Source organism: Prionailurus bengalensis, chromosome A1 (assembly GCF_016509475.1).
Source record: "Prionailurus bengalensis isolate Pbe53 chromosome A1, Fcat_Pben_1.1_paternal_pri, whole genome shotgun sequence".
Taxonomy (NCBI): domain Eukaryota; kingdom Metazoa; phylum Chordata; class Mammalia; order Carnivora; family Felidae; genus Prionailurus; species Prionailurus bengalensis.
This window is the reverse complement of record NC_057343.1, coordinates 198,363,342-198,377,527: the sequence shown is the minus strand read 5'-3', so window position 1 is coordinate 198,377,527 and position 14,186 is coordinate 198,363,342. Positions and strand designations below refer to the sequence as shown.

Genomic DNA, 14,186 nt, shown 5'->3' with positions numbered 1-14,186 from the left:
CTTGGGGACGATGCAGTAACTAGTCTAGCAACTCCAAATGCCCTCAACCCCAATCACCAGTCTATATTGTCAGTTTTCCATACTAAATCTCTCTAAAATTCTTCCACTTCTTCCTATCTCCACTGACACCAACAATTCATTCATTCAACAAACATCTGGTATGAACCTACCATGTACACCTACTGTACTAGACAGATGTCAGAAATCACAGCTGTGGACCACACAGTCACCCTCATGAGGCTCAAACTCTAGCTGAGAGAACAGAAAGAAAAGAAAACAAATGAAATACTAATATGGAAACAAAAACGTGCCCAACACACCTAAAAGAGTAGCTACTTCAGATAGGGTGGTTACAAAGGTCTATTAAGGAGCCCCAGGACAAAAATACAGCCCTCCCTTGAATGGACTAGTCCAACAGCTTGTCTCCCTACTTCTCTGCTTAGATCCAGCAATCTGTCATAGGGGAGTCAAGGCCACCCGTTACACATGTAAAGGTTTTGTAACATGTTCCCACTGCAATCAGAGTAAGACTCAAGTTCACATTCAACAAAAAAATTTTGAACTACACCAGGACACTGTTCCACCGTTCATTGGAAATAGACAAGATAATCTCTGCCCTAAAGGAGCTCACATTCTAGCGAAGGGAAATGAGAACGCATTTTAAAAAACATAATAAAGTCAGAAAACAAGGGAATTGGAAGGGGAGAAAGCAGTAAGAGTGATGTGGGAGTCGGGCTCCAATTTTTTAAATCCCTCGCGTGATCTGTTCCGCTAATTGTGTTGTGTTGCCCCTCTTCCCTCCAATATTTCAGCGCGTTACTCGCAATGTACTCTCCCTATTGACTGGGTCTTTGCAAAAGCTGTTTACCTCTACCTGAACCACCTTCCTCCTCTTTGCATCTACGCATCCTTCAGTTTTCAATTCAACTATTTTTCCTTCTGGGGGCAACTGCCCACACTCGGCCACATCATGTTCCAGGCTTCCGTGACACCACGCCCCTCACCTTTAAACACCGGTCATATTTTGACTTAATGCGTTTGCCTTCGTTTATTGTTTACAACTTTACGTAAGCCCCTTGAGGGTACAGCTGAGATCCCCCGTGTTCCCGGCGGATTTCTCGACGAACACGGAGCCTGAGTCCTACAACAGGAACCCACCCTACGCTCCCCACGCGCGAGGGACCGGAAATGTCGCGTTCCGTCGGGGACACCGGATGGACACGAGCACGGCGCGCAAAGACAGCCGGAAGTGTGGCGTTCGCGACCCGGACCCTGGGCCGGGAGAGCCCGCGAAGGCTGCCGGGAAGAGTGGCATCTAGCGCATCTCGTCATTTGGAGCAAGTGCGCTTGCGCTGCCTCCGTCAGCCGGGTTCGGGAATATGGCCGCGCGGTCAGTGTGGGCGGTCCGGCGGCTGGTGCAGCGCCTCCTGGCCTCGAGTGCCGCGTCCGAAGGCAGGTAAGCGAAGCAGGCCGCGAGTGGAGGGTTGAGGGTAGTGCGAGACGAGCGAGCTGGAAGGACGGTTGTGGGCTGGAAGGGCGCGAGCTGATCCACCAAGCTTCTCGGCTGCTCCGATCGGGCGCTCACGGCCCCATTCTACAGAGAAGGAAACTGAGGCACACAGTCGCGCCTTCTCGCCAGGCCAAAGAAGGTGGGAAGAGCGGAGGTCACGTTCCTCGGAGGTGGGAACTCTTCAGCCCCAAGCGTCGATTGAATTGGGGATGTACCTTTCCCGGCCTTTACTCCCAACCTCCCCAGCCAGAGTGTCCGCTGTTAAATTGGAATTCTCCCCGTTGACTCCGTGTGTGCCTCTGGGCCAGTCCCTTCCCTATTATCCCGGCTACACTTTACCTGTCGGTAAAAGAAGGGCGTTGGATTTGGCCTCTCCAAACGGCCCTTCCACCTGCTCCCCGGAGTCTATGAAGTTCCATTTGCTGCTGCTTTTCACCATCGGCTGCGGCACCTTTTATCGATCACTTGTCATGCTGATTGTAGAACTGTATGGGTAGTTCTTTTTATTCTCCCGTTCAATCGAGAAAACTGAGGTTTAGAAAAGTTGAGTAACTTATCCAAACTCAAACCCTCCATAATTGTGGAACCCAGCCCCAGATTCAGGGCTCTGGAATCCGCTCTTTTAATTAGTGAGCAGCGTTAATTCTCAGGAACGATTCCGTGTTTAACTGTTTCTTCCTGAGAAAGAATAAAAAAAAGAGTGAATTGGGGGATGGGTGAGGTTGGCCTTCCTGAAGTGTAAATTAAGCCGCGGGGTCTCCGGGAATTTCACATAACTATTTGTCACCTTTTTATCTTAACACACCTGACCTAGCTAGCACCCTGCCCTAGCACCCGGGTGTGAGGTTGAATTCAAGGTTTCTGGCTTTTTTTTTTTTTTTTAAAGTCTTTTTGGCAGTTTGTGATGTAGGTACTGGCCAGAAGAAGAAAGTTTCCTTCTGATAAAATTTCCCCTCCATTTCTGAAGCAGGAGGAATTGAGGGGATCAGCCTCAACTCTCCTCTTCAGACTTGGGCTTTGGCCATATTCTCTCTCTTTCTCTCTCTCTCTTTTTTTTTTTTTTTTTTTGGCCATTTTCTCTTTAAACTGGCCCTGGGAGTATTTTGACCTAATTTCAATTGGATAAATGTAGGTTTGTTAGGGGGTTAGGAGAAAGGAGGTATTTCACCCTGTGTGATTTGCCCCAGATCTATGGTGATCATATTTTCTGAACCAAAAATGGAGAAACCATATATAATCTGACACCAGATTGTAATAGCAGAGCCCAGTCCTGGCCTGGAAGGAAAGTCTGGAACATAAAAGTCATCTTGCCCATAGCTTTATACTGAATGTTCCCTCTCCCTTTCTTGACGCAAACTCCTTTTCCCCCTTTAAATCTTTGCGTGGATGTCACCCCAGTGACTGCCCTTCATTATATGCCAGTTTATATATGTAAACTGTTTGTTTTAAAGAGCTCTGTGCTCATGGGTTGATTTTTATTGATGATTTTACTTCAAGTCAAATTATGAGCATCCAGGAGGTGTAATGGAAACTTCCTTGAAGGAGGAGTCAGAACTGCTACAATCCAAGATTTATAAAGTAGCCCCTGCTCTAAATGTCTTTCTTTGTAAACAACTGTATGTCAGACATTTGAGCTGTACCAAATTCCAGATTACAAACATGATTGAATACAAAGATCTGTTTTATTCACCTGTTTTTAGTGCACCCGCTGGAATGTATAGTGTTTTATAAGTATTTAATTGACGTGATTTTACAGAGAAGTGGGTTCCCAACTCAGAATTTCCCCTAACACAGGTTTTCTTCCATAAAAGCCTTACTTAAGCACTTGTGGTCAAGAAAGCTTTAGAATTCTAGGCCTAACTCCAGTTTGACACAGTCCCTTTACTAGGCTTAATTTTCCCCATTTGTGAAATGAAGGATTGAACCAGAAATGTATGGCTTTGTGTTTTGAATTCCTGCTTCTGATATTGCCCTGCTGGTTCTGGGTATTAGAACTTGGTTTACTCTTGCTGAGTTTTGTGTCCCCACTTCTGGCTATTTCTGCTGCCTTGTGTTCAGTACCGTGGTTCAGCTGAATACTAGCTGTGTGATCTTAAGCAAGTCATAAGCCTCTCTGAGCGTCAGTCTTCTCATTTATACAGTTGAGGTGATGATACTATTTCTCTCACACTCTGTGAGATGAAAATAAAACCCGACTTAGTAAGCCCTTTATTTATTTTAATGTTTCTTTATTTTTGAGAGAGAGACCGAGTGGCGGGGGGGGGGGGGGGGGGGGGGGGAAGGAGCAGAGAGGCAGAGAGAGAGGGAGACACAGAATCCAAAGCAGGCTCCAGGCTCCAAGCTGTCAGCACAGAGCCTGATGCAGGGCTTGAACCCACAAACCATGAGATCATGACCTGAGCCAAAGTCAGATGCTCAACCAGCTGAGCCACCCAGGCGCCCCTTAGTTAGCCCTTTATAAGCGATCGCAGAGGGACTGACTGAGGGCACTTTGGCTTTTTGTGATAGCATTTTTTTCATCACGTGCCACCTCCCTCCCCCTTTAGGGGACGGCTGCATCCTTTCAGCACCGCCACCCAGAGAACTGCTGGAGAGGCCTGCAGTTCTGAGGACCCTCCCGATGACCTTGGGCCCTCTCTTGCAGAACGAGCCTTAAAGCTTAAAGCTGTGAAACTGGAGAAAGAAGTCCAGGACTTAACAGTGAGTAGATTTTATCTGTTCTTCACATCCTCTCTCTGGTTTAATATCTGCATAAAGTTTTCATGTCAGTTTTTTCAATTAAATTTCCTCTGATTGACTCTTTACCTCTCACCCCACCTCCACCCTCTTGCTAGGTATGTTAGGCAACATAGTCTATAGTCATTTAAAAACCTGTTGTGTCACAGTACTTAGATACCTAATGTTGTGGTAGCTTCAGAGGAGGTACAGTGCCTGGCGTGTAGTAAAACTCAATAGATACTTGTTGAATGAATGACGTCACTTATCATTTTACTCTGCCGATCAGACTGCATCCGGTATACTCTCCCGGTACTGGGTTGACAAACACACTTTGAGGGTGATAATTAGAGTAGTTCCAAAGCAAGACCACCCAGAATAGTGAGGAGGTAGGAAAGCATGTCTTAGGAGAGCAATTAAAGGAATCAAAGATTGTAAGAATGAAAGAGGAAGAGATTAAAGGAGCTAAACATACCGTTGTCCTAGAGTTCAGTTCAGTGAATGAAAGAGGGTGGCAGTATTGGCTGAGTGTGAAAAGGGAAGCTTTCTCTCAAGATAATGAGCTTGAAAAGCAATGTTCAGAGTAGGAGGCTAAATGACAGTCTGTCAGGGCTGCTATAAAGAGTAGGTTCCTGGGGCGCCTGGTTGCCTCAGTTGGTTGAGTGTCTGACTTATTTTGGCTCGGGTCATGATCTCACGGTTCGTGGGATTGAGCCCCGAGTCAGGCTCTACACTGATAGCACGGAGCCTGCTTAGGATTCTGTCTCTCTGTCTCTCTCTCAAAATAAAGAAAGAAACACAAACACAAGAGAGTAGCTTCCTGCCTTGGCTGGGGACTTGGAGTAGTTGATCTAAGACTCCTACAGTTCCTCATTTTTTTTAATAAAAATCAGTCACAAGGGTGAAGGTTGTAAAGGTAGCAAAAACACTCTTTTCCACCAGCAAGCATGTTTTCTGATCATTTTCACTTTGCTTTTGGTGTTCAGATGAGATACCAGAGAGCTGTAGCTGATGGTGAAAACATAAGGCGGCGAACCCAGAGATGTGTAGAAGATGCCAAGATATTTGGTGAGAGATTTATTCACGATAAAAATTCAAATGCCTTTTAGTTTAAGGATGCTTACTAGCAGTTTTGCAAACTGAACATAGTAAACAACACAGCTGCATCCTAAACCAGTCCCTACCCTGCTCTTGCACCCTTGCCATATGCTTTCTGAAATGTTTATTGGGAATGTTGCCATGTGAACCATTTGCTACAATAATGCTTGCTTTCGTTTTGACCAAAACCTTTCTTATTTTATTTCTCAAGCACGTACGCGTAACATCCTGGGCCTTCTACATTCAATTCTGTTTAACTCGTTAATGAAGAAGTGAATCATTAAGATGTTCAGAGGAGAATCCAAAGACCAAGATGCATGAGTAATCAGGCATATTAAAATTTTCTTGGTAGAAGGAAAATTACTCTAGATCCATAGAGCAGTAATCAGCTGTATCTCCACCAATTTTCACTACTATGGGCAATAACCATTTGCCTTACCATTAGTATTTACAACTTACTAAGTTATAAAATAACTCAAAGACGTATGGAAGCAGATTAACTCTGGAAGTTATGCTAGATTACATCTGTTTTTTCATTGATGACTGAAAAAGGTTTTTTGGTCCAATGTAACGTCTTTCTTGAGGCTCCTGGGTGGCTCAGTCAGTTAAGCATCCGACTTCAGCTCAGGTCACGATCTCAGGTCATGATCTCACTGTTTGTGGGTTCGAGCCTCACATCGGGCTCTGTGCTGACAGCTCAGAGCCTGGAGCCTGCTTCGGATTCTGTGTCTCCTTCTGTCTCTGCCCCTCCCCCACTCCTGCTCTGTCTGTCTCTCAAAAATAAACAAACATTAAAAAATTTTTTTTTTCTTAAGTCAGAGGCATCTGGCTGGCTCAGTCAGTGTAGCATGCAGCTTTTAATTTTGGGGTTGTAAGTTCGAGCCCCACATTGGGTACAGAGATTATTTAAAAATAAAATCTTAAAAATATAAGTCTTTCAGAAGTATTTCTCTGAACACACAACATCTTATTCCAGATATGTTCATGAAAGTGTTAGTAGAGGGCAAATCTGTGATTACTTGAGATGCTCACAATATCATACAGACCATTGTACTTTCACTGCACATAGAATAAAGGTGCTTGAGGGGCCCTTGGGTCCTTTCTAGTACAATCTTCTCTTATAGGTGAGCTGAAAAAAATTAATTGGTGACAGATAGAGGCATGAGTCCATTGTCTCCTGACCCCCAGTCTATTATTCATTCCCGTGTATCACATTACCTCCTGTTCTCTTCATTTATCTGCTGTTTGTGCATAGGATTCGCTTCATTCCTGTCCTGTCCATTCATTCCCCTATTCAAACCCTAGTGCTTTGGCATAGCCTTCTGCTTCTCATTCAGTGCTATGGACATCACGTTTCAAGGCTTTGAGTATTAGCTAAGGACTGACCCCCAGATTGTATCACTGATAATTTCATCCACGTTTTAGTGTCTTACTTCCAACTGTCAGGGCAGGGCTTAGCAAACTACAGCCTATAGGCCAAGCCTGCGACCTGTTAGTCAATAAATATAGTTCTGAATTTCATTGTTAAAAATTGGGGGAATTTATTGTCTCTTGTTAAATGATCACCTACATAAGATCCTTGGGTTTTTTCCGTCTTGTCCCACAAAGCCTAAAATATTTATATATGGCCCTTAATAGGAAAAGTTTGCTGACTTTGAGCTACAAGGAATTTCTGTAGCAAATAAACCAACTGTGGTACCTGGGGAAGACTTCTAGCCTGCTTGAGGGGTGCAGGGTAAGTTGTCTTACCAGAAGTCAGGCTGTGATGAGTTTGGAACGGACTTCCATCAGTTTCCTCAAGACTTGATAAGGTTCCTAGGAACAAGCAAATATTTAGCTAAACCATAAAATAGTTTGGTAATCTATTAATTTATGGCGCAAAATGTGTCTAGCAATATGCCTGCCACATAAGTCATTTGCCTGGATCATTTCCTCCTAGTGGCCAGGAATATTAGAAAAATTGAAGATTGCTCAGGAAGTCTGGAGGTAGAAACACACTAGAAAGCTTTTAGTATGGAACACAGCATGATGACTCCTTCCAGGGATTGCTTTGTCTCAATAACTCACCTTCTCTTAAACAGATCATAAAGATTCTCCCCCACCCGCAAGAAATGATGTAGACACCAACTTCCTTTTGAAGTAACAATAATGAGAATAGAATCGGAGTGTGGACCCCACACTATATAAACAAGAGAACCTGGGCTTCTGTTTTCCCAAATGCTTACAACTTGATTGAACAGAAGCCGGGGTTCTTTGTACCATGTCAATGTACAGTCCGCCCAGAAGCTTAGAGCTTTCAAAATTCTATTAGAGTGTATGTCTTCTTTTAATAGTCAGGGCATGCTTTGGATACCCCTGGTTGATCTTTATGAGACATTCTTTTCTCATCGGTGTTCTGATCTAATCGGCATACTTTTCAAGCCTTCGGCTAATCTCTTCTACCTTTTCAACTGATTTCATTAATAGCCATTAATATTTACGGCTGCCATCCCTGATGGAGGTGAGGGAGGTATCTTGTGGTACTCTGATCACACCAAGTGTGGTTCCCTGGAAACGCCTCCTGGTTTTACCCTTTTCCTCTCCTTCACCTCCTCCTACTCCAGACCGGGTCACACCAGCTGATTCCTTCACGTGGCTCTCCTATTTCTTGTATCTTCTCTTCCTGCCCATCTGTCATGCCCCCAGCACCCCAGATCCATTTTGTATGTTATTATTAGACTAATTTGAATCATTTTATATTTGTTTTGCTCAAGATACTATAGTGAATCTCTGTCACCCAGAAGTTAAAGATAGAATCCTTACCTCTGTCAGTTATTCTTCTAGAATCTAGGCAGTAAGTCTGGGGAATCTCTTCTCTCTCATCTCTTTTATTGCTTCCCTGTGGCTGAGCTTCCTTTTTATCTCTGAGTACGGTTAAACTGGCTATCTGTTACGACACATGGCCTTAAAACTGCCCCTGGATTAAAACCAGAACGGAGTCTTTCACCCTTACCATTGCTTTGCTGTTATGATAGATACCTGTAATGATGACATTCCTTATCATTTCTGTAAGAAAAATCAAGATGCGGCATTGGGAGTAATGAGATTTCTCAACAACTGAGTTTAGTTTCAGAACAGTTTTTGTGACTGAAAAGGTTAAGCAAGTTTCATGGCCCATGTCCAGCAAGTATACGTAACTTCTAGCAGGCAGCTGAAGACTCACCTCACCTACGGAGTATCTTACTTTCTTGCTCCTCTTTAGCCGATTCTCAATAACCATTCTTGAATCTCCCTTAGCATGGTCTTATCAAATAATTTTTGTATTATTGCCCCCTGCCCCATGACATACTCATGTCTTATCCCTATTGAGAATGCATGCCTTAGCAAAATTGAGACGTGAGAATTTTCAAAATGTACATAACTCAATATTAAAGGTGAATAGCAACAAAAATACAAGAAGCATTGACCAGGTTTTTAAAAGACAGGTTTCTGATCTTCCCCTGTGTAGTCTTACCTAGGTCTTAGATTCTAACCATCTTCCCCATTTCCTGGTAGGCTGCCCGGTCGTATGCCTTCCCAGAGAAACACTGGTTTGTCAGTTGGGTTCAGGTGGTAATTGTTGACCCCTGAGTCCTGTGTGGCAATCTTCCTGCTTCTGGGGTGCCCAGTAGGCTAGCCCTTATGTGGGCTTTCCCCATACCCCACCCCCAAAAGCAAAGTGATTTCCTCACAAACAATAAAAGTGTGTGGTTTCTCTAGGAATTCAGAGTTTCTGTAAGGACTTGGTAGAGGTGGCAGACATTTTGGAGAAGACTACAGAGTACATTTCTGAAGAAACAGAGCCCGGGGACCAGAAGCTCACTCTGGAGAAGATCTTCCGAGGGTTATCACTTTTAGAAGCAAAGCTGAAAAGTGTGTTTGCCAAACATGGCCTAGAGAAGATGACACCCATCGGTGACAAATACGACCCTCATGAGCATGAACTCATCTGTCACGTGCCCGCTGGCGTTGGGGTACAGCCCGGCACCGTGGCGTTAGTAAGGCAAGATGGCTACAAGCTTCATGGCCGCACCATTAGACTTGCCCAGGTGGAAGTGGCCGTGGAGTCTCAGAGAAGACTATGAAAGGACCGTGAGGAACTGGATGTTCTCCCAGAGTACAGTCACCTGTGTTTCCTTTATTTATTAAACTAGGTTTGTATTGTACATGAGGTACTTCATGTGATCTGTTTTGGATTTAGTCATATTGGCTTTATTTCTAAAATACTCTACGGATTTAATGTGACCTATGTGGTCTCATCAGAAGTCTTGCCATTGGGCATTTGAACAATGTGACAAGTGATCCTGTGGCCTTTGTCCAAATCTGTTTAAGAAAATTATTTTAAAATTGGTACTCTGATGACTATCAATTGAAAATCTTTTTAAAAGATGGAAACGAGGATATGTTTATGTATTTTCAGCTAAATGTTTCTTTCTAATGGTCTCTGTAACAGGAATTATATAGGATCTGTTATTTCGTGGGAAAAGGAGATGGTAGGGATTGATTCAACGTCTGGGTACTTAGATGCTAAAGCTTTATAGAGTTACATGAATTTAGATCGTTTGGGTTGATTTTTATACACATAGATTTTTTTTTTTTAGGACTTCCCCTTGTTATTTTTCTTTTAGCCACCTTTTGTCCTTGTAGTCCCCACCAGGTGGGCCATATTCACACTCATTGTCCCTTTCCAGTTCCCGTTTACAAAGGCTAATTAAGGCCAAGGCAAGACTTGGAAGGCAAGGGGTATCAAGAAATTCAAGATACGAGGTCCCTTTCAAGCAAGTATGACCAAGAAACGTTGTGCTGTCTTTGCTGAGTTACCTTCAAATTTTCAGCCTCCCTGGGCATATAATCATTTCAGGGTAACTGAAGCAGCACCCATAGCCAATGATCCAGGTTGGTCTGTATAAGTAATTTACCTACAGCTTTTCTCTCCACTAGCCCTTAAATCTTCCACTTCGTCAAATTTGCTTTATCATCCTTTATTAGATTATGCAGGGAGGTGGTCAGGACAAAAATAGGTTCCTACAATTTCTCATTTCATTTAGTTATGCTGATTTTTTTTTTTTTTTTTTTTTTTTTTGGTACTCACAAATCACTACCTCTCTCACACTGATAAACTTTGTTTTCTAGTTTTTGTTTGTCTTATGTCACATGTATTAATATCTAGCTGGAGTTAGTGAGACTGTGTGGTTTTGTTTGTTTGTTTGTTTTTTCTAGTCTTACTTATACCTGGTGCTCTGTAACAGATTTGGTCAGTAAATAAGTGAATGAATGACCTATGAATCAGACTTTAGAAAGGAGGTCACTTATGGATTTGTAATGTTCGAAGAGGCCTTAATGATGATCTCCTCTCACCCTTTCAGCTTCTTAAGAATGAAGACATCTTTTAAGAACTGGACTCAAAAATGTCTAAAACCAGTAAACTGAATTTCTGTGAGGACTTGAATAAGGAATAACTAGATACTAGCTTTAATCATTTAAGCTTCAACAGTTCTGTAATGAACGTGCAAGTGTGTCCCCAGCAAACAAGTGTCGTTGGAGGTCCAGATTGCATGGGTTCAGGTTTTTACGTCAGTTACCCATAAAGTAAATCCATTTCTAGAACTTTATGACCCCATTCCGTGGAGTGGTAAAAGTTATCCTCTTAGACATCATAGATGGTTCTAGCACACTCCGCACATATCAATAAAACCATCCCCCAATGGGCCCTGCCATCTCCACCAGAATTAGACACTTAAAAAAAAAAAAAAAAAAAAAAAAAAAGAAGCAAGTACATGCTTTTAAGAAGCAAACAAAAGACTGGTATAAGATTTTTTTTTTTTCCAACGTTTTTATTTATTTTTGGGACAGAGAGAGACAGAGCATGAACGGGGGAGGGGCAGAGAGAGAGGGAGACACAGAATCGGAAACAGGCTCCAGGCTCCGAGCCATCAGCCCAGAGCCTGACACAGGGCTCGAACTCACGGACCGCGAGATCGTGACCTGGCTGAAGTCGGACGCCTAACCAACTGCGCCACCCAGGCGCCCCAAGATTTTTAAAACCAGAACCGCTTTCTGCTTTCCACTAAGTACGTACTATAAACTTAATGAGCATCAGAGTTCACAATCAGAACTGGATTTTTTTTGCCTTCATTCCTTTGAGATTGACCGATGGTGACAAGAAAAGGAGCCGATGACAATTACCTAGGCTTTCATGAGTTACGAGCTGTCATTTATCAGTGATTTAGAACCACCATAATTTTAGGTATGGAATGTTCCAAGTACTTCAAGAGTTTTCTAGTATTCCTTGCAACCTCCCATTTTAGCAAGTAGATTGAGGAGAATTTTAGATTTTTTTGTTATTCAGTAGTTACGCAGACTTAAAAGTGTAAATTTAGAAGATGGGGCTATAACAGTAAGAATCTCAAAAAGTTGGGCTTTTGGGCGCCAGAGCAGCATAAGAGAGCAGGGGCTCTGTAAGCATTGACTTGAATGTAAATCCCAGCCCAGTCTGTGTCACCTTGGGCCCCAGTCATCTCACCCTCCAGAGCCTGCTTCCTCGTTTGTACAATGATTACAATTCTCTCGCAGTACTGTGAGGATTGGATGAAATGTGTAAACTGTCTACTACAGTAGGCCCTCAAATATTTATTTTTATTACTTTTTATTATATATGTGGTTTTGCCTCTGTTTTTATAGCTGCCCTAAAGTCTAAGGAAAAGGGAAGGCTGGTTAAGTGATGCTTTTCTATAAAAAATTGTATTTTAATCAATCACAGTGACTTATTTTCCTGCCAGCTTCATTTTTTTCTGTTGTTGTTTTTTTTTAAACATAAATCCACACTTTCAGACCGAAGGAACAAGAAAATTGTGTCAGTGCTCTTATTATTTTCATCTTGACGGGAAAGCGTCATCTTGTAGGCCTGCAGTTGTGTAAGGAAGCTTTGGCTCACTTGAAGAGGGGATCTTGGTGTTTTAGTTCGTACAGTCTAACAGTCTACAAATCTTTTACAGATTTTCTTCACGGCCATAAGGGAATCAGTTTGATACTGATAGATTAATTGGTGCTCTTTCATGGCAAAGGATTTGATAAGTGAAGAAAGGGTCTTGAACACTAAAGCAAATTAAATAGGGATATTCAGAAGCAACTTCAATAAAACCTGAGTTGATGTAACCGCAGATCATGTGTTTAGTGTGTTTGTCTGTCTAATTGTTGACATTATGGCCACCGCATTAATTGTAGACCCATCTTGGTGATGCACCGTTGAGGTTCCTTGAGATCTCACAGTGGCCCAGCTATGTGCATGCAGTGAGATGCAGGCATCACACACCCTGCCTTGGGGTTGAAGTCTTACCTGTTTTCCTGCCTCCTTGCCTTGCTTCATTCTGATTTCTCCGTATTTCTTAGATCTGGACTCCTGCTTCTGCCTTCCTCTCTGTCATTGCCTTATTTTCTTATGCTTGTTTCTTGGTTCTAATTGTATTATCTGCTTCGGCCGCTTCACTTGCTAGGCTTCTGATCCTCCCAACCAGATTACTAACATGTGGCCTCATTCTGACTTTCAGCTTCCACGAGTTCTTGCCAAGCTCTACCTGGCTTTGTCCATACATCTGCTCAACTGGTTTCCACATACCTGGCCTGACTGCGTGGCCCTTCACTCTTAGAGCTCAGCCATCAACTTAAGAGCAAACTGAAGGGCTTCGTGAAGTGGAACGGGCCCTAGCTGAGCTTTCAGCTGATAGCCAACACCGTCTTGCCAGGCCTCTTGGGGAGCCATTTTGAAAGTGGATCCTCCAGCCCCTAGTGGAGCAGCTCCATCTGATACCACATGGAACAGAGATGAGCTGATCGGAGTCCTGCCCAAAATGCAGATTTATGGCCAAAGTAAGTGATTGTTACTTTTAGCCACTAAGTTTTGGGGCAGTTTGTTATGCAGTAATAGGTAATTGATAGAGTCTCCCAGCTTCACTTCCAGCCTCACTAGTTTTGCACCTCGGCCACCAGAATTCTCCCTCCTTGCTTTTACAGCTCTTTTGAACTTGTCCCACAACTTCGGTGTGCTCACCCATTATCAATGGGTTTGTTGTAGGATGGAAAGAACTTCCTAATAGGAGAAAACACAGCTAAAGTTTCTAGAGTTCACAAAGACCTTAAAATTAAAAGCAAAGTCGAGTCAAGAAGTTGAATTTTCGCGGTACCTGGGTGGCTCGGTTAGGGATCCCACTTAAGCTCAGGTCATGTTCTCATGGCTTGTGGGTTCCAGCCCCATGTCAGGCTCTGTGCTGACAGCTGGAAGCCTGGAGCCTGCTTCGGATTCTGTGTCTCTGGCTCTCTACCCCTCCTCCACTCCTACTCTGTCTCTCAAAAACAAACATTAAGAAAAAAAAAATTTTTTTTTAAGTGTTGAATTTTAGCTCCTCTCTCCTTTTGTCCACCGTCGCAGTGTGTGTGCGATTGACTGTTCTCACCATGTCTTCTCACAAGGCTTTCAGTATCAAGTGATTCCTGGCCAAGGAACAACAGCAGAATCGTCCCATTCTCTAGTGGATTTGGATGAAAACTGGTAATAAAATACACAACTCCAAGAGGAGACATTAAAGAACCACACTGGGTCTCTAAAAAAATCCCACGTGAGATGGCATACATATTTATGCTGCATGAACGTCATTTGCTCATATCCTATCACTGTAAACTTCTCTACTACCTGAACAATAGACATGTTTTATTTGGAAAATGACTTTTCTCTGTTCCTATGCTTCTGCACCAATAGATTGGTTCAGTAATAAATATGTGAGAACTTTTTTTGGAAAAAAAAAAAGTTGAAATTTAAAGTTAATAAAATTTACCCTACTGTGAGAAATAA

The 14,186-nt window shown here is 43.0% G+C and overlaps 1 protein-coding gene across 3 annotated transcripts; it reads left to right on the top strand.

The window, feature by feature from the left end:
- The first annotated feature begins 1,173 nt into the window (after positions 1-1,173).
- On the top strand, positions 1,174-14,123 carry GRPEL2 (GrpE like 2, mitochondrial). Of its 3 annotated transcripts, XR_006300023.1 has the most exons (6): positions 1,328-1,456; positions 4,057-4,210; positions 5,212-5,293; positions 9,062-9,495; positions 12,889-13,207; positions 13,767-14,123. XR_006300023.1 is itself a non-coding variant. In XM_043598240.1 (4 exons), exons 1-4 carry the CDS (start codon positions 1,189-1,191, stop codon positions 9,424-9,426), a joined length of 771 nt encoding a protein of 256 aa, XP_043454175.1. In that variant the 5' UTR covers positions 1,174-1,188; the 3' UTR covers positions 9,427-9,507. The 3 variants fall into 3 exon arrangements, 2 of the variants coding, with proteins under 2 accessions (XP_043454175.1, XP_043454184.1); XM_043598240.1 differs by lacking the exons at positions 12,889-13,207; positions 13,767-14,123 and having other exon boundaries at positions 1,174-1,456; positions 4,155-4,210; positions 9,062-9,507; XM_043598249.1 differs by lacking the exons at positions 12,889-13,207; positions 13,767-14,123 and having other exon boundaries at positions 1,326-1,456; positions 9,062-9,507.
- Positions 14,124-14,186: the final 63 nt, after the last annotated feature.